The sequence below is a fragment of the Diceros bicornis genome, chromosome 3, assembly GCF_020826845.1.
Source record: "Diceros bicornis minor isolate mBicDic1 chromosome 3, mDicBic1.mat.cur, whole genome shotgun sequence".
Lineage (NCBI taxonomy): Eukaryota > Metazoa > Chordata > Mammalia > Perissodactyla > Rhinocerotidae > Diceros > Diceros bicornis.
In genome coordinates, this window is record NC_080742.1 from 47131244 (window position 1) to 47156151 (window position 24908).

General features: G+C 40.4%; 1 protein-coding gene across 1 annotated transcript in view; it reads left to right on the plus strand.

Moving 5' to 3' along the window:
• The first annotated feature begins 7292 nt into the window (after window positions 1-7292).
• DNAH11 (dynein axonemal heavy chain 11) overlaps window positions 7293-24908 on the plus strand; it is a 311121-nt gene continuing 293505 nt past the window's right edge. Inside the window, exons 1-6 of the mRNA XM_058534426.1 lie at window positions 7293-7430; window positions 7812-8528; window positions 9951-10094; window positions 17236-17432; window positions 17924-18113; window positions 18890-18989. Of these exons, the coding sequence (XP_058390409.1) occupies window positions 7293-7430; window positions 7812-8528; window positions 9951-10094; window positions 17236-17432; window positions 17924-18113; window positions 18890-18989 (1486 nt within the window). The remainder of the gene's footprint in view (window positions 7431-7811; window positions 8529-9950; window positions 10095-17235; window positions 17433-17923; window positions 18114-18889; window positions 18990-24908) is intronic.

Here is a 24908-nt window from a genome sequence, read left to right on the forward strand (position 1 = left end):
CACACCCCAATTTCACAGATGTTAAGGTGTGAAAAAATGTGCATCATAGAATTGGTGAAATACACTTTGAGCTATCTTGATCATTTCCTTTCTGTTTCCACCAACTCCTTTTCTTCTCTAAGACCTCGATCTTGCCAGTTGCAGTTGTGTTGACCATTTCAGGACAAAACTACTGAAGTCCACAGGGGATTATTTGCATCCTCTGTTGACTTGGGGAGAGAAGGGTTTGGGTGGTGGTAGGAAAAGAACTGTTGGTGTGAGCTGAAAGAATGCTTTATTAACGCGAACATTTCCCAGGCCAAGCACCCCTTGCTGTGTGTGGCATAGAGAACTGCCCTGTCCGTAACGGGCTGGAATTGCTGGGAAAGTGGTAGGGGCTTCTTGGTGTTGGTGGAATTTGGGCATTAAAGAGGGCATGCTAATCTTTGGAGATTTGGGGATATTCCAGTTATATGTGATATTCTTTATCCTGGAACAATTCACTACCAGCATATTAGGAATATAAATATATATTTAGGGAGAAAAGCAAGAATGCAAACAGTGTTTACTGGTTTAGGAAGAAACCTTAGCAGCATTAGAATGGGTACATCAGCAAGGTAAATATAAAAGAAAAAGGGAGATTTACCTGACCCAAGCACACTGCTCTCCTCCTTAAATCTCTCTTCACTAAATAAAATATCACGTATGAAAGGGCTTCAGAACCTGTTGAGCACTAGACAAATGGAAGGCTTAATTACATATACGTGTGCTGCCTCCACACTGGGAGGGATCACTAATCCTCACTTAATTCCCACCTGTGCCAGACTCGGAGCTCTTTCTCTGGGTTTCTCTTCATTTCTGATTTCAAAGACAGGTTTAATAAACAGGAATAGAAATCAGCATGTTTAATACGATTTAGGAGATACTCAGAAATAATTGTGCTATATCCCCTACAGCTTAACTCCTTTCACATTCTTTTGATGAATTTATTTAATCTCTAAATCTTCCGTCTCTGGAACTAGTGCTTCTAACATAAAGTTTTCTTGTTCTGATCACCTGTAATTTAATTAATCCCTTTTTACCTATTTATTTTTCCCTTCTTCCTTCAGAGGCTCTAACTCTTTCCCTGCCCTGACTAAAATTTCTTGGGTCACAGAAGTCCTTCCCTGGCTGGCATTTTTCTTGAAGTGCTTGTTTCAAGTCAACAAATGTTTGAACAGTAGTATTGCCAGAGGGCCTATGCTACATGCTGCAGGGGATTAAAAAAACAAACAAATCGCATAGTTTCTGATAGTGCCTGCCTTCAAAGGGCTTAGTTACTTATAAAGAAAAACAAGAAAGCTGCACAAATTGCTGTCATGCAGAATCGAGTGTATTATGCTGGTACCTGAAGAGATTACCCCAAGTACTGGGCGAGGATTTCCTCTCCTGAGAGTCTTGTAGTTTGCCAGCTTGCTCGCTTTTGTCAGTCATTTCCAGTAAACCTCAGTGGGGAGAAGGATCAAAGTGGGGTCTTGTTCCCCTTCCTCCAGCCTGGACCACAAAGGAGTCTCTCACCAAACATTTTTAGTGAGAATCCTGTGATGTCCATGGAGAAGAGCCTGTGAGTGGGAACAAATTCTTCTTGTATCTGGGGCCCCAACAGTCTCTGTAGTCTCTAGCTAGACCACAATACTGATAGCCATTTGTTAAAAATTTTAGCTAAATGTTTCTTCCCAGTGTCTAGTGGTACATACTCTGACTACTCAAGTGCTCATGTCCTATCTCTTCAGAGGCTTCAGAGTAGTTCCTTGCCCTGCAACCTCAGGTCTCCAATGGGTTCAAGTAAAGTTGTGATTTTGCGGAGTTCTCAGCATTTTTTGTTATTGTTGTTGTAGTAAGGGTGGGAGCAGAGCTCTTCTCAAATTTCTACATCATAAGCAGAAGCTGAAAGCACACTTCCATTGCACATTCATAGACTGGCATATACTTGCATTTCAAGCTACTGCAGTTTTCATTCTTATTGAAGCTCAAATTTAAGGTAGTGGAAGCCTCTTCAAGTTGGCTCTTGAAAAAAATGTTTTTTATTGTGAAATTTTTGTTGTGCATTATTGTTTATCAGCCACCATATAAGTGCATCCCTCCACCCCTTGTGCCCACCTCCCACCTCCCTAGCCCCTGGTAACCACCAAACAGTTCTATCTGTCCGTGTGTTGGTTTATCTTCCACAGATGAGTAGAATCATGCACTGTTTGTCTTTCTCTTTCTGGCTTATTTCATTTAACATAATACCCTCCAGGTCCATCCATGTTGTCACAAATGGGATGATTTGTCTGTTTTTTATGGCTGAGTAGTATTCCATGGTATATATATACCACATCTTCTTGATCCAATCATCAGTCGAGGGACACTTGGGTTGCTTCCATGTCTTGGCTATAGTGAAAATGCTGCAATGAACATAGGGGTGCATAAGCCTCTTTGGATTGTTGATTTCAGGTTCATTGGGTAGATACCCAGTAGTGGGATAGCTGGATCATAAGGTATTTCTATTGTTAATTTTTTGAGGAATCTCCATACTGTTTTCCATAGAGGCTCTACCAGTTTGCATTCCTACCAGCAGTGGATTAGGGTTCCCATTTCTCCACAGCCTCTCCAGCATTTGTTGCTTTTTGTCTTGGTGTCTTGGTGATTATAGCCATTCTAACGGGTGTAAGATGATATCTTAGTGTGGTTTTGATTTGCATTTCCCTGATGGTTAGTGATGTTGAGCATCTTTTCATGTGCCTATTGGCCATCTGTATATCTTCTTTGGAGAAGTATCCCATTTTTTGATTGGGTTGTTTGTTTTTTGTTATTCAGTTGTGTGAATTCTTTATATATTACGGGGATTAATCCCTTGTCGGATATATGGTTTACACAGAGTGTAAACCACCTGGTTTCCAATGGCACCAACAGAGTTATTCATTTGGTTTTGTAGTAGGTGCTGCTCAGATCTTCTCCTTCAGGAACACGGTGCTCATTCCCCCTTCTGCTGGAATGTTGCCTGCTGACGTCTCACACTGAGTCCTTCTCCAGGAATTACTCTCAGCCAAAGGGTACAGCCTTGGGCAACGTTATGCCTTCTCCCCTGGTGCAGTATGGAGCTCTAAAAGTATGGTTCTCTTGCCTCAATTTTGGACATCTCTAAAGGGCTATCATAGCTTAAGAGCTCCCCATGGGATCAACCAAGGCTTTTCTTGCAACTGCCTGACAATTCAACTTCTCCCTCTGCCCAGTCCTGCTTCCTTCAGTCTCTGACAGGTATTTTTTTCCTGAGAGCACTCCTAACCAATGCCTGCATGCAAATCCCACAAAAGAGTCTCAGAGTCTATTTATCTGAAAATCTAGCCTGTGGCAGCTTTATTCTCACAACACATAGTTTTTTTTTTTCCCCTTTTTCTCCCCAAAGCCCCAGTAGATAGTTGTATGTCATAGTTGCACATCCTTCTAGTTGCTGCATGTGGAACGCCGCCTCAGCATGGCCGGACAAGTGGTGCGTCAGTGCGTGCCTGGGATTCGAACCCTGGCCGCCAGTAGCAGAGCGCGTGCACTTAACCGGTAAGCCACGGGGCCGGCCCCACATAGTCTTACAATAACTAGTACTAACAGTATAATTACTGAAAACAAATTAAAATTATTTGTTTATATTATGTTTATTTTATTTTGTACAGTTCTTTTTGTTCTTAGGTTGTCTCTTTAGGGATATACCGTGTAATTACTGGTTTAAAATCACTTGAAATAGTTCTTCTCTATATGGTTATGCCACTAACTCAATATAGAGGTAAGTTCATTTAGTATATTTTGCTTTGGATTTTTAGAGATTTTTTAAATATTTATTTATTTATTTTTCCCCAAAGCCCCAGTAGATAGTTGTATGTCACAGTTGCACATCCTTCTAGTTGCTGTATGTGGGACGTGGCCTCAGCATGGCCGGAGAAGTGGTGCGTCGGTGCGCGCCCGGGATCCGAACCCCGGGCCGCCAGCAGCTGAGCGCGCGCACTTAACCGCTAAGCCACCGGGCCAGCCCTAGAGATTTTTTTAAAAGTTTAAACTTATTTTTTAATTATGTAAACTATTTACATGATTCCTAAGTCAACTATAGAAAAGGATGTATATTTACGGATGCTAGCTTCTGTCCCTGTTTTCTCCATCCTTTCTCATGTGTAACATTTTTTTTTAAGTTTTTTGCTTATTCTTCCACTATGGTATTTATATTTTAATATCAACAAATACTGTGTGTGTGTGTGGTACACCCCTTCCTGCTTTCATAGATGAATGGTAGCCTAATATACACATTTTTCCCTCTCTTTCGTTTTTCATTTGAAAATATATCTTGGAAATCATTCCACTGAAGTGTTTAGAGGTATTCCTCATTCTTTTTTGTAGCTGCATATTACTCCATTGTTTGGATGTTATCTAGCTCATTCAGCCAGTCTCCTGTTGCTGGACATTTGGGTTGTTTCTGGTCTTTTGCTCTTACAGTTAGTCCTGTAATAAGATTGTTGGGTCAAAGGGCAAATGCATAGGTAATTTTTCTAGAAATGGACAAACTCTCTGGGATTGTATCATTTTGAATTCCCAGCCGTGAGGTATGTGAGCGCCTGTTTCCCCAGCCATGCCAAGAATATAATGTCAATCTTAAAGCTCGTAAGTAAAAAAATAGTATTGTACTATAGTTTGAATTTGTAATTTTCTTTCGTGAGAGAGGTTGAGCATCTTTTCACATGTGTAAGAGTCATTTGCATGATTGACCATGGCTCAGCATACCATGTTCATATACTAGCCAGCAAGCTGGAAAGACAAGAAGAAATGGAGGGCTGGCAGACTCTTTTTAAGAACATGACAGACAAGTTGTACCTCATTACTTGCACTTTCCATTAGTTACAAGAGAAACCAGGAAATGAAATTTCCAGTTGGGTGACCATGAGTCCCATTAAAACTTGGAATGGGGGCGAGTGTTCTATTACCAAGAGGAATAAAGGGTGAGTGGGCACTGGGGATAGTTAGCAGTTTCTGCCACACCATCTCATTTTAAGGAAAACCCAGCTATTATCATAGCTGGGAACAGGATTTGTTCCCATGTTTCTTTTTTATCCTCATCTCCTACTATTCTCTCTCTTACTAGCCTTCTCGCTGTTTCTCCAAAAACCAAGCATCCTCTCTATGGATCTACTTGCTCTTTTCTCTGCCTGGAATATTCTCTCAGAATCCATGGCTCACTCTTTCACTTAGATTTCTGTTCAAAAGTGAGGTTTTCTTGAACATTGATATTAAATAACATCCTTCCTCCCCCACCCGCACCTTTTACTCTGCATTTCTTCTTAGAACTTATCATCATCTAATGTAATAAATATACTTTATCTTTGCTTTCTTGAGTTTCTTGAGTTTTCCACTTCCTAACTAAGAATAAACCATTTATAATGCTTAAATGGGCCAGGCACTGACCTAAGTGTTTGTGCTTTCTATATATTTAAACTGAATTAATTCTCACAACAACCCTCTGATTGACTATTGCCATGTTAGTGCTGCATAAAAAACCTCCCCACAATTATGTAGCTTAAAACAGTAATCATTTATTCTTGTTCATGCATCTGTGGGTTGATTGAGGGTAGATTGATCTAGATCAGACTTAGCTGAACTTGCCTCTGATCTACAAGTTGGGTCCAGGTTGCTTCCTTGCGTCAGCAAGCTAACTGGGGATATTCTTATGACAATGGCAGAGGTACAAGAGGACAAGCCCCACCATGCAAGGACATTTCAAGCCTCTGTGTCATGTCTGCTAACATCCCATTGACCAAAGCAAGTCATATGGCCAAGCACGACTTAAAGGGAACAGAAAATTATGCTCTTATCATGAAGGTGGGGGAGAGGGAATATTGACTGAAAAAAATCTAATCTGCCATTTTATTATTCCTATTTCCGATGAAGAAACCAAGGCACCTAGAAGTTAAGTAGCTGGCCAAGGTCACATACACTTAGTACCTAGTAGAATTGGAATGCAAACCCAGTTGGTATAGTCTAGCCAGTATAAATCTAGCTTATACCAGTAACATTAGAGCAGGAACTTAGTCTTGTTTTTCATTGTATTTCCAGAATCTAAAACAGTACTTGGCATTTAGTTGGCATTCAATAAATATTTGTGGAGCAAATAAATGAACTCAGCACAGTACATGGCCCTTGATTGGTTGGTACTTGGTGAATGTTAGCTATTATTATTAAGAAAAAATATCCAAAATGTGGGAATAAGGTAAAGGAAAGGCAGCATGTCTTTTCACTGTCACATTGGAACATCGTTTAGCTGGTCCACCAAAGAATTACTTAACTAGCTAGGGAAATGTACTTTTTTTTGACTCATTTTCTACTATTGATTACAGATCCTGACTCTATGAAGTTATATTTTTATTTATAGATTTCTGTTCATTATAGATGTAAATTTTCCTGAAATACAAATTATTTCAAAAAACCCCACAAATAACAAAAGTTAAGATTATATTGCCCTAGAGGATATTCAGTATTGTATCTAACCTAGCAATCTTATTCCAACAGTCTTTCTCCACTGCCTAGAAATCTCTTTTTCTAATTCTTCTTGGAACCAACTTCAGCACTTTGTTGATTTCCTCAATCACCAGTTGAATAAGTCTCCATACTATATTTTGAGTTACATATGTAACTTTTTGAAAATTGTACTTTAATATTAGCAGTATTATCTAATTTTTTTCTGCTGTCTCTGAAAGTGGTTTTTCACTTTCAGTTAAATACAACTCATTTACAGAATTCCTGTTTCTCTGAAGTAGGGGGATACAAAGCTGGAATATAGGGGTGAGAGGAGAGACTAAGAAGCATTGTAAGGTGTTTGCAGTGATTTCCAGACTTGCATATTAGCCACGGAGCCCCAAGGATTGCATCCTTGACAGCCAGAAGCACCATAAAGGCTTTCCAGGAGCCTGTGTTAATTCGAGATTTTGATCATGTAACTAGAAAAGCTTATAGATGTCTATAAGAGACAATTAACATCCTGAAAAGAAAAATTGTTGGAGCTCTGAATCTTGCTGGAAACACTTATTTATCAATAATCAGTTATATGGATTACTGAGGGTAATAGTCCTTCATAGCACCTATGGGAGGAATGGGGGTTGAAGTTTTATTTTGAAATGAACAATTAAAGGAGATCGACTAAAAAAAGTTTAGTTCGAGGACTTCACCCTCAAAATTCTGCCCACTTCAGTAATCATAATTTCCTTAATAGTCTCAGCAAATGCCATTAATAGACCATACTGAAATGCCATTGCAATATCATGAAGACTGTAATTAATCTGCAACTTTTCTCCCTTGATCTTTCACTCGGATTGAATGATAATCCTACATATTTTCAGAGCTCTTTGGAGTTTACAAAGAGCGCTGTGCATTCTCCTATTGGGCGGATTAACATTCCAGTAAGTGGCAGGTGAGTGTCGGAATCAGGATTTTGAATAGCCAGGTCTGGGATTTCAACGACTAGGAAAGTTAGATTGCAGGGTTGGCTCTTTTCTGATAATATTAGGGCAACCTTCTGCAAAGTGAATAAAGCCCTCAGCGCGGAGCCTGAATCCCGGTTCCACCTTCTCCTTGTCACTTAGCCACTCTGTAACTGGGTTCCCCCGCACATAAAATAAACTGACCAGTCGGAGCCCTGCCTTTTTAGGATTAAATGAAATCATCACGGTGAAGGATTTAGAACGGAGCTCGGCACAAGACAACACTGATTATCCACAGCGGTTAATCAGTGCTGGGCTGTTATTCTCCCCCCCTGGGAGCCCCACGGAGATGTCCAATAGGCCAAGGAGCCGGAGGGCAGTGGCTCAGAGCGGCCGAGGGCACGCCCCTGCCCCGCCTCGTGCGGGGCCCAGAGCCCGAAGGCCGCTCCCCTCCGCGCTCGCTCCGCCCCCAGCGGGCCGGGGCGGGGACGCTGTCCCCCGGGAAACGGGACGCGCAGCTCGTCCGGGGTCGGCACCTCCGCCCATAAGGGTCGCATTGCGCACAGATGCCCGCTGCCAAGTAGCAGCCGGTGGGGGACGAGCTCGCGGCTGCGCTCGGGGCGATCGCGGGAGGAGGTGGGCGCCTCCCAGGGCGAGCGTGCGGAGGACCACCCGGGGCTGGGCAGGGGCGCGCGCAGGGTGCCAGCCAGCCCCGCGTCCCGTCTGACGTGCCCGATGGCAGCCTCGGAGGCGCGAGGCTTCCGGGAAGACCCGACACTTCAACTAACCCCGAGCGCCGGCCTGGAGACGGTGGGCATGATGGAGCTGGAGGAGGAGGAGGAAGAGGAGGAGGAGGTGGCGGCGGCCAGGAGAGTGCGGAGTTTCGCCCAAGACGCGCGGGTGCGCTTCCTCGGCGGCCGCCTGGAGCAGTTGCTGGGACTCCCGGCGGAGAGATGGAGCCAGCATTTGGAGAGCGAGGACAATCGGCAGGTCTTGGGGGAGTTTCTGGCGAGTCCCAGCCCCGCCTGCCTTGTGTTCAGCGTCCCCGCCGCGGGGCGGTTCGCGGCCTCCCGGGAGGTAAGGGGCGACGGGCGAGGGGACGGCCACACTGCCCGCCCAGCATAACGGATACTCGGGCGGGCACAGGCCAGTCGCGCCCCCTTGGGTTCTCGTGGCGCACGCACTCGGGCCCCTGTAAAACTTTCTTTGAAGTCCCTGCGCTGGGGTCCGCAGAATTCCCCACGTGCGTCCACCCTGCAGAAAAGCGGCTGTAGGTTAGTTTTCTGGAAGGTCAGCCTTTGAGCCTGCTCGACCCGGATAAAGCGGGAAAAGCAGCGCTTCCTTCAGCTGTCTGAGTGTGAGGCACAAGGTGGGTTCTCTGGCCCAGATAACTTCCGTTTCAGTCGCTCTTGGGTCACTCTGGAGTCATACTCTTAAAAAGTGTGTTTGGCAAAGCCCAAATAACTTGTCAAGTACTCAGTCTGACTGCCTGTGTACCACACTTCATCCCAGGGAAAAATACTTAGTCCTTAAAAAAGGAGTGTCCGGGCAATCTGCGCGCACGGAGTGTTCACCAACCACAGGGAAGGAGCCGTTCTTTCCTTCCTTCTTTCCCTCTCTTTTTTTCTTCTCCTCTCTTCTTCCTTCCTCTTTTCTTAAATTTGGATTGCTCGTCCCCTTGAAGGTTAACGTATCGCCTACAAGTATAGCATTTTTCAATCGTGAAAAGTTTGGAGCAAGATTTACAATCTTGAGGGTTGTACATTGCCTCAGTGTAAAGTGTTATTATCATCGCTAGATGTAGTCATTATAATAGTTGGGAAATAGGATCCCAGAGAAGAAAGAGAGTAACAAGAATTTGCCTTAGGGTTTTGTGAGTTTTGAAATTTTTTGTTTTACTACTTTCCTAATTGTAACTAATTTAAAAAAAAAAAGTTTGTCAGTAGACAAGATAGAACACTTAACTCTACTATTACCTAAGTTAAATAGTCTTTATGATATCTGGAGAGATGATTTAGCAATGTTGGAAATGTTAGAATATCTTGATAAAACACTTCAGTTGTTTGCCTTGAGGATAGAAATACAATTTAACCTCTTGTTCTTGGTCTTTATCTCAGTTTGGCTTATTACCAAGCAAGGAAAGCTTGTACTCAAGAATAACTGTTGCTAAGATAGAAAAGAAACGTTCTAAATGCTTGGTTTGTTTTTAATTATGAGACTTGATGGTATATAACTAGCTGGTGTAATTGACATGCCTTTGAAAGGTGGTCTTCCACACCAATAATGCTGTGAAATTAGTATTATAAAAGAACAAAGAAAACTATATACACTTTGCACAACGGAGAAGAGCAGTGGAGCAACCTTATTTGTAGATAGGCAAGATGCCAGGTTTTGTTTCTTCTGCTAGCAATCCAGCTACAAGTTAGATACAGCAAATCCTGCTTGGTAACATGGAAACTTCATCATGAACTTAAACTAATTATTTTTCTCTTGTTTCAGATTCCAAGAGATGTGAAACATAAACTTGTTTATATTGCCAAGAAGATGACTGAAAGCACTGGAGTAAATGATTTCTCTCAAACGGTTTTATTTGGAGAGTTACCCACCTCATCTCTTGGACATGTAACTGCTTTCCTAGATGAGGTACTAGTCTATCTTTAATATATGAATCTTTCATTTATCTCTGTGATACTTGGAATTATTCAGGACAACTCTGGCTATCAAGGAGAATGTAGAAGCCACTCATCTCTTTAGCCAGGTGGATGGAGACTGATAGCATTTAGACTTCCCGAACTGAGCTGATACCGATGCTAATATTCAACAGGTGGTAATTTGTAGAATCATCCTTTTCCTCTTTGTTTCTAAATAATAGAAGTAAATAAAGAGCAGCTGAATTGAATAGGCTCTTGCACTTAGCTATAGGTTTTAAGCCTCACGTTCAGTGTAGATACAAACTTACAATTTGGAAATGGGTATTATCAGGCTTTCAGATTCCTGTTAGTTTCCAAGTGTCACTCATGGCAAATAATGGGAAAAGGTAATGGAAACTAAGTGCTAGAAATGGTTGCCTTAAAATTCCTCTTTTTCTCCCCTTAAATCAGAAACACTCTCTAAACCAATGTTACTGGCACTTCAATGTGGGTTAGAACCACCTGAGGATTTTGTTACAGGTAGACCGGTTTAGTAGGTTCTGCATTTCTCACGCTGTTTGTTCACTGACTAGCTTTGAGGAACAAAGTACCAAATGACTGGGTTCTGTAGAACCAGAGCAGTGGTTCTCAAACTTTCCTGAACATTAGAATCATCTGGGGAACTTTCTAACCTAGCCATGCCCAGGTCACATCTCATACCAATTAAATCAGAATGTGGAGGTGGGAGCCAGGAGGCAGTATGTGTTAAAGATCGCCAGGTGATTCTAATGTGCCCCAAACTTTGGGAACCACTGGGTTAGATATCAGTAAATCAGATCTCAGTAATCAATGCAGTCCTGCCAAGGCCAATACTTAAGGTAGGAATAATCGCCAACATATTTATTACTGATGATTTGCCAATCTCTCTCTTTCCCACCTCTTCTACTTTCTGAATCTCTTTTGCTATCTTCTTGAAAGGGGGTATTTTCTTGACGTCTTTGGGTTAGCTAAAATCTCTCACCCCCAGCTTCAGTACCTTACCTCTGTTTCCCTCCGCTCCTGTTGAATTTACTTGGTTTTAGCTGATTTCAGGGAAACACTAGGAAGACAGTTTTCTGTCTTCAGCAAATGGGGCCATTTCTGATATGTAGCAGGTGCTCAAGAAATTTTTGTTGAACTGAATCTGATAAAAGTATTTCACATGATATGTGGATGACTTTTGGACATTTCAGTCCAGACTGCCATCAACTGGGGCTTCATTGGAATTCTTGCTCTACCATCTGTGTCTGGCAATAGAAGATGCAAAACTCCTTTTTTTTTTTGTGAGGAAGATCAGCCTGAGCTAACAAAAAGAGATTCCTCCTCTTTTTGCTGAGGAAGATTGGCCCTGGGCTAACATCCGTGCCCATCTTTCTCTGCTTTATATGGGACGCCGTCACAGCATGGCTTGACAAGCAGTGCGTCAGTGCAAGCCCGGGATCTGAACCTGCAAACCCCGGGCTGCCAAAGCGGAGCGTGCGAACTTAACTGCTACGCCACCCGGCCAGCCCCGCAAAACCCCTGTAAGTTCCTCTGTTCTTTCTCTGAATTTATCTCGGTACCAGGATTGCATGCCACTCTGAAAAAGGTTTAAATGAAAGAGAGTAAGCTGTCAACAGGTACATCCTTAGAAGGCATAAAACATCCAGAACCTCGGGGGCTTAAGTAGTCTGGAAGATTCTCATTTAATTTTGATTGAGGATATGAGCATTGGGAAGAAAAAAAAAAAGTGAGGACATCACACTTATGATGTCACTTGGGTTTATTTATGCATGAGGCTTAAATTCAGGATGAATGAGGCCAAAAGGCATGGCTATAGATTTTTAGGTTAAAAGTTTCCAAGGGTTGTCTTTGCTTTGTATCCACTACAACCCACATAAATGGCTGATTAACAGTGGTTTATCACGATGTTTGAGGGACTCCCAAACTTCTCTCTCTAGCCAAGATCTTTCTCCCAAATTCCAAACTTGGAGACCAACCTGGTTTCCTGACACTCCCACTTGGTGTGTAATAGACATCTCAAGCCTAACGTCCCAAGTTGAACTCATCTTCCCCAACCTGTGGTACTTGTAGTTATCCCAGAACAGTGGCTGTGAGCTCCATCCTTCCAGTTCTCAAGCCAGAAAACCTCCGAGTCAGCTCTGACTCCTTCCTTTATCTCACACTTGCATCATTCTGGGAGGAACTCCCGCAAGTTCCACTTTCAAAATAGATCCAGAATCAACCCCCTTCTCCCCTCCACTGCTGTCACCCTGGTCCAGTTCACCATCATCTCTCACCTGTGTTACTGCATTAGCCTCTAGTGTGGCTCTCATCTAGAACCTGTTCCCAACACAGCAGCTGCCGTGATCCTTGTTGAAACGTGAGTCAGATCATGTCACTTCTTTGCTCAGACCCTGCGCTGGCTCCCCTTTTACTCCGAATAAGGGCTTGTAGCTGTCTAGACTTTGCGTTGTTGCTTACTGTGGATCAGCAGTATCAGCAGCACCTGGAAACTTGTTAGAACTGTAGAATCTCAGGCCTCGCCCCAGAGCTACTGAACCAGGATGAGCACACTAGTTCAAATTCTCAGTGATCTGGCCTCCCCATGACCTCTCTAAACTCATCCCACTTGCTCGCTCATGGTCTCCTTGCTGGTTCTTGATTGCCTCAAGCACACTGTTACCCCCGGGCCTTTGCTCTTGCTATTTCTTCATCTTCCCCAGAGTCCGCACAGCACCCCCTTCATATCCTTTAAGTCTTTTTGTTCAAATATCTCTTTTTAGTGAAGCTGCCCTGCAGGAGTTCAGGGGTCTTTGCAGGGTGGGTACTGGGTCAGGTAAGCGAGGCACCCATTTCAAGAGCAAAATTTCCAAGGGAGGAACAAAAACAACTCAGTAATCAAGATATATAATATTTTAATACAAATTTCTTAAAAAATCAAAATTAATGCAAAAAAATCAACTGTTAAATAAAAATAGAATCACTAAAAGTGCCATGCCAAGTCATTGCAACCTGAGGCACGAAGAAAAGTCAGTAATACTAATCCTGTCTTGATTGAAAAGTGTCAATATTTTGTTCATTGTGAAATTTTTTGCATTAATTTTGAGTTAAGAAATATTTAGCAATATTACCCATCTTGATTACTGAGTTTTGTGGCCCTCTGATACTCTGCTCCCAAGGTGGGTGCCTTGCTTGGCTTCCCCTGGTCCCAGCCCTGAAGCTCTGTCTCACTCACTGATGGGTCTCAAACACCGAAGACGTTACCTGCCAGCAAGTAGGAGCTCAGTAAACATTTGTTAAATGAATGAAGGTTAAATAAGGGCTAGTTGATATCCTGTTCTTGTGAGAAACAAAACACTGAAGCCTCAAGATATTTCTTTAGAGAAAAAGCATTTGGTGTATGATTTCTGCTATCTCCATTTGAGTTTTTTGACATTTATGGGAAAAGGACTCTTGGGGAATTTTGTGCTAATAAACCCACCGTTATCATTTGTTCATTTAATCAATATTTACTGAATGTCTACTTGGTGCCAGCAACTGGACACAGGTGGCAATGATGACACAGTTTCTGCCCTCAGAAAGCGTGCAGTCTAATTGGGGAGGCAGACAGCTAAGCCCACAGTGATGCCACATGGGGGGAACAGGGCTGCCATTGGGGTTTTGGCAGCGTGCTGTGGGAGCCTAGTGGCATCTTCCCACATCTGGAGGGTTGGCGGAAGGTGGGAGTCCTGAATAGATGATCATAGGTCTCAGTTTGCTTGGCAATTCTGTTTTCTGCCTGTTACAGATCAATTAACATCTGCTAATGACTTTTAGTGCTTCCTTTTACTCTCAAAAGCATCCACAGTTATACAGGAAATCATTTGCTTCTCATAGTGTTGAAAAACGGAGGAGCTAGAGGAAGGGCATTCTGAGCAGAGGGAGAAGCACTGGAAAGGCCCAGAGGTGAGGAAATGCAGGTTGCATTTTTTAAAATAGAGTAAGTTAATGTAGCTAGATTGGGGAACAAGAGCTGGAGGGCTATGAGAAATAAGGCAGGAGAGGCTACTTAGAAAATAAACAGCCTTGGGGCCAGCCTGGTAGCTTAGAGGTTAAGTTCAGTGCACTCTGCTTCAGCTGAAGCTCCTGGGCACGGACCTACACCACTCATCAGTGGCCATGCTCTGGCGATGACCCACATACCAAAAAAAGAGGACGGTTGGCAACAGATGTTAGCTCAGGGAGAATATTCCTCAAGCAAAAAAGAGGAAGATTGGCAACAGATGTTAGCTCACGGCAAGTCTTCCTCAGCAAAAAAAAAGAAAAAAGAAACAGCCTTGTAACTTTTCCATTGAGATGGTTGCTAGTAAAGCCAATTGTGAGATGCAAATCCATGTATTTACTGGAAGACATTAGTGGTAATACATGTTCTATGAAGGTATTTTTTTGTAATCAGGGCAGGCTTAATTTGGAATTTTTGGAGCCAAGTAAAAAGTGTTAGTGGTCATTTATGACTTGCATTCCAAGGTAATCAACTTCTAACTTTCTGGGTGACTTGTACATTAAGAAGAAAAACATGTAATGCAAGGATTGGTGAATGGGTGACAGCTGAGGAGTAAAGCAGGGACGGTGTTACTGAGGTAGTGATTGGATTGAAATGTACTGAGGGAGTTTTCCAGAGTTAGGGTTCTTGAGTGGGCTAGAGAATAAGGAAGGGTGGACCAAGAGTTTGATCTGAAGGTGGGGAAAGTCATTTGTGACTTCATAGTTATTCTTTTCTCATTTAAATGATCTAATATACTGTCACTTATAGTCAATGCTGTGTAGTCTTGGGAGTTTGACTCAGATATACACCAATTAACAGTAATTTCTCCTGATGTGCTGGGCCTCCCAAACTTCTCTCTCCTGAACTCTAAGCTTGGACACCCACCTTCCTTCTGGATGTGGCCACTTGATGAGTAACAGCCCTCTCAAACCTAAAATGTCCAAAAGTGAACTCCTGACCTGAACTCCACTTTATGTGTCGCCATATGTTATTGGAAACTGTATTATGTAATTAGCAAAAATATTAAAATGTCAGGAAGTTATTTCTCTAATTATGTATTATGTTGACTCAAATCTTAAAGACACAATAATTGTGAGTGCTGACAAAGCTAGAATGAAGTATGATTTGGCTCTTGTAGTCCGTGTCTGGGCCCCATCCTTGGACATTCCAATTTAAGAAGTCTGGGAGGGGCCCAGGCTTCTGGATTTTGAAAGTGTTTCCCAGATAATAGTGTCTACTGATTTGACCTACTGTAAAAAGAAACTCCCCAGTTTAAAAAAGGATAAATAAAAGAAGATAAGAGAACCCCAGCAAAGGCACTGTAGCTGTTTTATCTGTAGTTGCATATCTCCTTAGTAAACATGTCCAGATGATTTTGGTTCATAGAGAAAATTTGGAATTTTTCTTATAAATCACAAAAACTAGACAAAAATTCTCAACAAAACAAAACACCAGATTAATTAACTACTTTGTATATAGTTTGTTGATGAAATTTGTTGTAATTAAAAAGCACACGCCGGGTCTCTTTGTTTCAAATGATGTTTGTAGAGATATGCTAGCTGTTGGCTTAATTGCTCTGCAAAGCAGGTGGCTTAGAATTTCATAATAGTTTTGTCTACAGCTTAGGACAAAATATTTAATTTTAAAAGAATTTGGCCTCATCACAGAATAGTAAAAAGAGTGACAGTTTGAAACAATATCCAGTAAATTAGAAATGTTGAATAACCAGAATTTTCCTCACACTTGTCTTTTAGGAAAAACTGTTAATATTGGGGATGTAATCTAGGAAGCAGTTTTCCAGTGGGTCAAGGCATGTTCAGCCCAATAAGCCTAAACTCTTCAGTCTCGTTTCCAAAGCTCTCATGAACCAACCCTTCCTTTTCTGCAGCCATTCATCTTAGGGATGCTGGCTCTAGTTCTAGGCAGGCTAGACTGGCAGTTTCTCGGAAGCACCACACTCCTGGAGCCCTTAATGATTTTATATATCAGTGTTCAGTTTTATGGAATGCCTGCCCTGCCCTTTCATCTTAAAGATTTAAACCAAGTAGCAACTTTCCTGGCAAGTCTTCCTTAATAGCCCTCCTTCTTAGAGACAGGTGTCTCTCTGGTATTTCCACGTTGCATCCTGCCCGTGCCTCTAATTATGGCAGTTCTTACATCAAGGGACCCAAACCTCTGAGCTCATTGAAGGCAGACACTGTTTTATTAATCTCTGTATTCCTAGTTCAACGTGTAGTGAGTGCTAAGCAGGACAATGTAATAATACAATTTGGAAAGTTTTGTTTCAACACCATTAGAAAACAAAAGTGAATTCTCAGTTTGCTTTTAGTTAACTGGAAGATTGTATTGTCAAAATAAATTTTAAAAAGGTGGAATAACTGTTTCTGAGCATTTTAGATAATCAAAATTTTATAGTGTAATGCTGATAATCTGGACAGATTATGTAAAAAAAAAAAGAAAAATGTTCACAATTAGATATTGGAAAGGAGTGGGAATGCAGAAAGAGCCCAACTTCATTAACTCAGCAAACTCTTATTAATTACTTGAGATATGCTGGGCTCTGGGAATACAAAAAATAATTTTTGAGAGTTTTCACATACATGGTTTCATTGATGTTTATAATTTAATGGTAGAAGGAGTTCTGAAAAAGATCTGTATGATTTAATAAACATCTTTCCTGCTATCAAAGTTTAATCCACTGGGATGCCACCCAGGGCTTGAGATTAATTTACTCTTCTTTCCCCATGATTCAAGAAGATTTTTTTCATATTTGCCATTGTGCTCAGTTGCATTAAGAAAACGGTTTAATTACTAGACACGATTTTGCGTATTTCATGCAGCGTTTGAGTTATTGGGAGCCTCCGCAAATATGTGATTAATGGGTAAATGAATGAACGAGCAGTATAGTGTTTCCACTTTGAAAGAATTTATGTCTAATTGATTGTCTAAATGGGTCACTGACTTTGTCCTCTCTTTGTAGATTTGATATCATAGGAAGATATTTACAAAATTCAGCAGTTTTGTTGCCGATTTTGTGTGACAAGAAAATCCTTGAAGGAGCACGTTGTCTGTAAATTAAACTGCTTTTTAAAAATGTTTCTCTCTTTAGATTTTAGTGCCAATTCTTTCTAATAAGAACAACCATAAATCCTGGTCCTGTTTTATTTCACAAGACATGGAACGTCACATAGAAGTCATGAAAGATAAAATGCATGTTTTTAGGGGCAAAATGTTGAGAAGAACTCTTCTACCAATTCCCACTATTGCAGGAAAAATTGACCTGAATCCGAAATATTCAGAGACCAAGTACGTAATGATATGGTTTATACAGAATATTAAAATGGAGAGCCAGCATGCCCATTTCATATCACATCCCTAGCAAACTGTTAGCAAAATAGAGAATTATTATAACTACATCATATTTTTAAAACAACATTATGCAGAAACACCCTGTATATTATTTCCTTTTAAAGTACACTTTTTAAAAGCAGACTGTACAAAAAGCTAGCTGTAACAATTGCCATGATGTCAGCCACAATATTCTTTTTGTAAAATGGTTTTGAAGATATGATAATTCTTTAACAATGTTTTTTAACGGTAGAGACATGCCAGTGACAGAATAACAATGTCATAACTCAAATGGAGGCCATAAAAATGATGGATCTGATTTTGAAGTATTTATATTTAGAAAACTAGTTTGTGGAAATATAAAATAATTATTAGAATCCAAGTCCTGTCTTTATTTGGATGAAATGTTTGTTTTTGAATTATTTTAGTAATCATTTCAATGTTTGTAGGCTAGAGCCAAATGAAAGGAGAATACTCCATGCAATTGAATCAGTGGTTATTAAATGGTCACATCAAATCCAAGAAATTGTAGAAAAAGACTCAGTGCAGCCTTTGCTGAATGGTCTTCCTTCGAATCCTCAAACTGAACTGGATTTCTGGGTGATGAGGAGAGAGAATCTATCATGCATTTATGATCAAGTAAGCAGATAGTCCTAGAAATTGCTTGTAAATTGAATTAGCAAAGTCAGTTGTAGAATTTGGTCTCCAGGGCAATGATTTCCAATAACTTTAAAGGTTTAACATACTGTCTTTGAATAACTTAATAGTCTGCTCTCTTTTCTTATTCTACAGTGCTGTATGATATGCACTTTTAAAATTAATGGGGATTAAAAGTAATTTTGCCTTTATGAGAATATTTTGACAGCATTTGAGATAATTGGAAACGCTTTGTGGCATAGAAAAAGAGTAATTCCCCAGGGAAATGATGACAATTGTAAGATTTAATTAATCTCGTTGATTTAATTGATTTGGGAAGGAGTAGGCTCTGGCTTAGTAGAGAGTTGCAGCCTTGGAAGAGCTAACTTTGGTTCCTCTGCTGGCTTCTTGCCTTTCAAGTTACTCAGTTTAGTGTTCTAGAAACTAAGACATTCATTCACATGTTCATATGTCACTTAGAGATTTTCTGAAATAGAGCAAGAAATTTAATATGGAAAATTTAATATTTTACATATGTAGTAATATGTAAATTGGCAGGTTTTTTTTAAAAATTCATATTAAGAAAACTATAAATGCAAAATAAAATACAAGCCTAAAGAAAAAATGTTATTTTTAAAATTATTTTCAGATAGGTTTTTCAGTGTTAAATACTGTGAGTATTGTGCATGAGTGGAATATAATTTAAAGATTTTATTGCAGAATGTATCTATTTAGTCATTAATCTAGCTTATATTTATTATATTTTTATTTTAATTTAGCTTCAGGCTCCTATTGTCCTCAAAATGGTTAAGATCCTGAAAACTAAACAAAGCAGCTATTTTCCAACCTTGAAGGACGTTTTCCTGGCTGTGAAAAATGGTGAGATTCTTATTCCTTGGCCGGGCATTAGTGTTTCTTGTGATCTGGCCCCTGCCTGCCTACTCAGCCCCATTTACCCTTCCACGATGAGCATGTTCATGAAATGATTGCACTTAGCTCTTGTAATGATAAGTTCATCTTAATTGTCTATACTCTATTTTCTTTTTTCTTTGACTGCTTTTTTTAAAAATTTATTTTATTTTATTTTGTTTTTGGTGAGGAGAGTGGCCCTGAGCTAACACCTGTTGGCAATCTTTCCTCTTTTTGCTTGAGGAAGAGTGGCCCTGAGCTAACATCTGTGCCCATCTTCATCTATTTTGTATGTGGGACACTGCCACAGCATGGCTTGATGCGTGGTGTAGGTCCACTCCTGCAAACCCTGGGCCACCGAGCAGAGCATGCCAAACTTAAGCACTGTGCCATGGAGCCAGCACTGAACTATCCATACTTTAGTCTCCAGCTATGTGAAACTATTTTTAGGATATGTATATAGTATGTACCTACTGCAGTGGCTCTAGATTGAAGATTTAATGAGAATGCGTGTGTAGAGGGGGAAGGCCTTTGGTATTTAGCAGAGAGTAGATGAAAGCCCAGCATGGTTTTCTAATCAATAGGTGGGCTACAATTAGTCCAGTTATGTACTGGTAGAATCTCTGAATATGCTTGACATCCACCACTTATTTAACTCATAAGCACTCAAAGTCATCACTGAAGTTTTGGTGAAGATTAGACATACAGAGAGGAGGGTTTGTTTGTTGAATTTTGAACAGGTAATTTGTACACGTTGTTTAAAACCAAAAATTCTAAAAAGGTATCCAGTGAAAAATCTCCTCCTTGTCCTCTCACTATCCAATTTCAACCCCAGCTAGGGTAACAACTCTTCCCAGTTTCTGGATTTCTGGTCATGTTTCTTTAGGCATGTTTAAGCAAATATGGATATACGTGATACTGAAGTTTTGAATGATCAAGTTGTAAGATAATATAGACAAATAGCTTTTGTCTGTTTCTAACAGTAGAAAGTGACTTAATTTTTTTCTGTGTAACGTTTGGAAGGTTAGGAAGTACTTAACATTCACTTTGAAAAGGTTTTGATGTCTCTTTAGGATTTTCTCCATGAATTCTGTTGGAAGAGGCCCTAAGATGGAGGGGAATATTTGGGCTTGGAGGTCTGTCACATCTGGATTTCTGTCCCAGCTCCATTCAGTGCATCTTAAATTTGCTGCGCCTCTGGTTTTCATTGGCCAAATTGGCATATTAACATCTTCCTTAGAGAATTGTTGAGAGGATTAGAGCAGTATTTCTCAACCTTGTCACCTTTGACATTTGGGGCAGGATAACCCTTTGTTGAAGGGGCCATCCTGTGCATTGTGGGATGTTTAGCAGCATCCCTGGCCTCTACCTCCTCTCCCATCGCAGTTGTGACAATCAAGAATGACTGCAGGGCTGGCCCCGTGGCTTAGTGGTTAAGTGCGCGCGCTCCGCTGCTGGCGGCCCGGGTTTGGATCCCAGGGGTGCACCGACGCCTCGCTTCTCCGGCCATGCTGAGGCCGCGTCCCACATACAGCAACTAGAAGGACGTGCAACTATGACATACAACTGTCTACTGGGGCTTTGGGGGAAAAATAAATAAATAAATAAATAAAATTAAAAAAAAAAAAAGTGACTGCAGACATTGCCAAATGACCCCTGGGGGCAAAACCTCCCCTGTTTGAGAATTGCTGGATTGAAGATATAGAATACACTCTACAAAGTACTGGGCATGTAGAAAGTATGCCCTCAGTGAACAGAAGCTGCTCCCTTTTCTTCTGTTAGTATAAGATGAACATTTTCTATGGATAAAGTTTCTACAGGAACAAATCCCAAGGGTCCTCAGAGGCTTTTGAGCATGTGCCCTGGAGATTCAGATTCAGGAAAAACACTTTTCAGTAGAAGGAGTGTCCCAAAGCCATTGTCAGTTAGAGGTAGAAGGCCCCTCTTGAAAACACACTGGAGGCCCTGTGAAATCGCCAGATGTGCATATCACGTTATCAGTGCACTAACCTATTAGATGCAATTATTTAATTTTTTTTTTGAGGGTGGTTACTGAATATTTATTGTCTAAATATTAAATACCAAGGCACATGGTGATTTCCAGCATCACTAGAAGTGGCCAAATGGCTAGTGGCCAAGAATCTTGACAAAGCATTTATCTTTTTTTTTTTTTTAATAATTTATTTATTTTTCCCCCAAAGCCCCAGTAGATAGTTGTATGTCATAGCTGCACGTCCTTCTAGTTGCTGTATGTGGGACGCAGCCTCAGCATGGCCAGAGAAGCAGTGTGTCCGTGCGCACCAAGGATCCGAACCCGGGCCGCCAGTAGCGGAGCACACACACTTAACTGCTAAGCCACGGGGCCAGCCCTGAAAGCATTTATCTTAAAAACCTATTTATCTCCAGGATTTCACCATCAGATTTGTATGCGCAGAAGTTCTGAGACCTACGATGGGTGAGGCTTGGGATTTTGCCTAGTTGGCCAATGGACAATAAAAAACTCACATTTGTCAGGAGAATTAGGCATTCACAATAGTCCAGACAGCACATTTTCTACCTGTAGATAATCATCATGAAAAGTCAGATTATCAGATTGCTTAACTAGTATTATAGCCATAAAGTCAGTTTATTTACATGACTCAAACGTGTGTATTATCATCTCTAATAGTCCGATAGGGATTCCTCTTCCCGGAGATGAGACAGTGGAGAGTAGGCCCAGAGGGCTTGCTCTCCTCTGGACTGTGCATGGGCAGTCCAGTGTTTCCTCTGAGACCTCTCCTTTACTTTGCTTCCGTTGTAGACCATCTCCTTTCTGATTAATACATTCTTTCCTTGATTGGGTTAATATCTTCACTCAGTTAAGTTGAACCAACCATTTCTACCATTCTTTAATTTTCTTATAACAGAGAGTACCTACTTTCTTTTTTTTTGAATTTTTAAATTTTTTTATTGCATTAACATTGGTTTATAACATTGTATAAATTTCAGGTGTACATCATACTTCTATTTCTGCATAGATTACATCATGTTCACCATCGAAATACTAATTACAATCCATCACCACACATATGTGCCTAATCATACCTTTCACCCCACCCCCGTAATCACCAATCCAATCTCTGCCTCTATGTGTTGTTTGTTGTTGTTTTTATCTTCTACTTATGAGTGAGATCATATGGTATTTGACTTCCTCCCTCTGACTTATTTCACTTAGCACAATACTCTCAATGTCCATCCATGTTGTCACAAATGGCTGGATTTCATCGTTTCTTATGGCTGAGTAGTATTCCATTGTGTATATATACCGCATCTTCTTCATCCATTCATCCCTTGATGGGCTCTTACATTGCTTCCAAGTCCTGGCTATTGTGCATAACGCTGCAGTGAACACAGGGGTGCACGTATCTTTATGCATTGGTGTTTTCACGTTCTTTGGATAAGTACCCAGCAGTGGAATAGCTGGATCATATGGTAGTTCTATCCTTAATTTCTTGAGGAATCCCCATACTGTTTTCTGTAGTGGCTGCACCAGTTTGCACTTCCACCAGCAGTGTATGAGAGTTCCCTTCTCTCCACATCCTCTCCAACACATGTTGTTTCCTGTCTTGTTAATTATAGCCAATCTGATGGGCGTGAGGTGATATCTCGTTGTAGTTTTGATTTGCATTTCTCTGATAGTTAATGATGTTGAACATCTTTTCATGTGCCTGTTGCCCATCTGTATATCTTCTTTGGAGAAATGTCTGTTCAGGTCTTTTGCCCATTTTTTAATTGGTTGTTAGTTTTGTTGTTGTTGAAATGTATGAGTTCTTTATATATTTTTGAGATTAATCCCTTATCAGATATATGGTTTGCAAATATCTTCTCCCAATTGTTAGGTTGTCTTTTCGTTTTGTTGATCGTTTCCTTTGCTGTGCAGAAGGTTTTTATTTTGATGTAGTCCCATTTGTTTATTTTTTCTATTGTTTGTCTTGCCTGGTCAGACATGGTGCTTGAAAATATGTTGCTAAGACTGATGTCGAAAAGCGTACTGCCTATGTTTTCTTCTAGAAGTTTCATCATTTCAGGTCTTACATTCAAGCCTTTAATCCATTTTGAGTTAATTTTTGTGTATGGTGTAAGATAATGGCCTGCTTTCATTTTTTTGCATGTGGCCGTCCAGTTTTCCCAACACCATTTTTTGAAGAGACTTTCTTTTCTTCATTGTATGTTCTTGGCTCCTTTGTCAAAACTTAGCTGTCCATAGGTGTGTGGGTTTATTTCTGGGCTCTCGATTCTGTTCCATTGATCTGTGTGTCTGTTTTTGTGCCAGTACCATGCTGTTTTGGTTACTATAGCTTTGTAGTATATTTTGAAATCAGGGAGTGTGATACCTCCAGCTTTGTTCTTTTTTCTCAGGATTCCTGTGGCTATTCGGGGTCGTTTGTTGTTCCCAATAAATTTTAGGATTCTTTGTTCTATTTCTGTGAAAAATGTTGCAACTTTGATAGAGATTGCATTGAATCTATAGATTGCTTTAGGAAGCATGGACACCTTAACTATGTTAATTCTTCCAATCCAAGAGCACGGAATATCTTTCCATTTCTCTGTGTCATCTTCAATTTCTTTCAGCAATGTTTTACATTTTTCAGTGTACAGATCTTTCACCTCTTTGGTTAAGTTTATTCCTAGGTATTTTACTCTTTTTGTTGCAATTGTAAATGGGATTATATTCTTAATTTCTCTTTCTGCTGCTTTGCTGTTAGTGTACACAACTGACTTTTGTATGTTGATTTTGTATCCTGCAACTTTATCTTATTCATTTATTACTTCTAAAAGTTTTTTCGTGAATTCTTTAGGGTTTTCTATATATAAAATCATGTCATCTGTAAATAGTGACAGTTTCACCTCTTCCTTTCCAATTTGGATCCCTTTTATTTCTTTCTCTTGCCTCATTGCTCTGGCTAGGACTTCCAATACTATGTTCAATAGGAGTGGTAAGAGTGGGCATCCTTGTCTGGTTCCTGTTCTTAGAGGGATAGCCTTCAGTTTTTCACCATTGAGGATGATATTAGCTGTGGGTTTCTCATCTATGGCCTTTATTACATTGAGGTTCTTTCATTCTACACACATTCTGTTCAGAGTTTTTATCACAAATGAATGCTGTATCTTGTCAAATGCTTTCTCTGCATCTATTGAGATGATCATGTGATTTTTATTCTTCATTTTAGTAATGTGGTGCATCATGTTGATTGATTTGCAGATGTTGAACCATCCCTGCATACCTGGAATAAATTCCACTTGATCATGGTGTATAACCTTTTTAACATATTGTTGTATGCAATTTGCTAGTGTTTTGTTGAGGATTTTTGCATCGATGTTCATCAGTGATATTTGGCCTGTAATTTTCTTTCTTTGTGTTGTTTTTGTCTGGTTTTGGTATCAAGGTAATGTCGGCTTCGTAGAATGAGTTAGGGAGCTTCCCCCCCTCCTCAATTTTTTGGAAGAGTTTGAGAAGGATAGGTATTATGTGTTCTTTGAATGTCTGGTAGAAGTCACCAGGGAAGCCATCTGGTCCTGGACTTTTATTTTGGGGGAGGTTTTTGGTTACTGTTTTGATCTCCTTACTGATGATTGGTCTATTCAAATTCTCTATTTCTTCTTGATTCAGTTTTGGAAGGTTGTATGATTCTAAGAATTTATCCATTTCTTCTAGATTATCCAATTTGTTGGCATATAGCTTTCCATAGATAAAAGATATAAGATTCTCTTATAATCTTTTGTATTTCTGAGGTGTCCATTGTAATTTCTCCTCTTTCATTTCTGATTTTACTTATCTGAGCCTTCTCTCTTTTTTTGCGTGGTGAGTCTAGCTAAAGGTTTGTCAATTTTGTTTATCTTTTCAAAGAA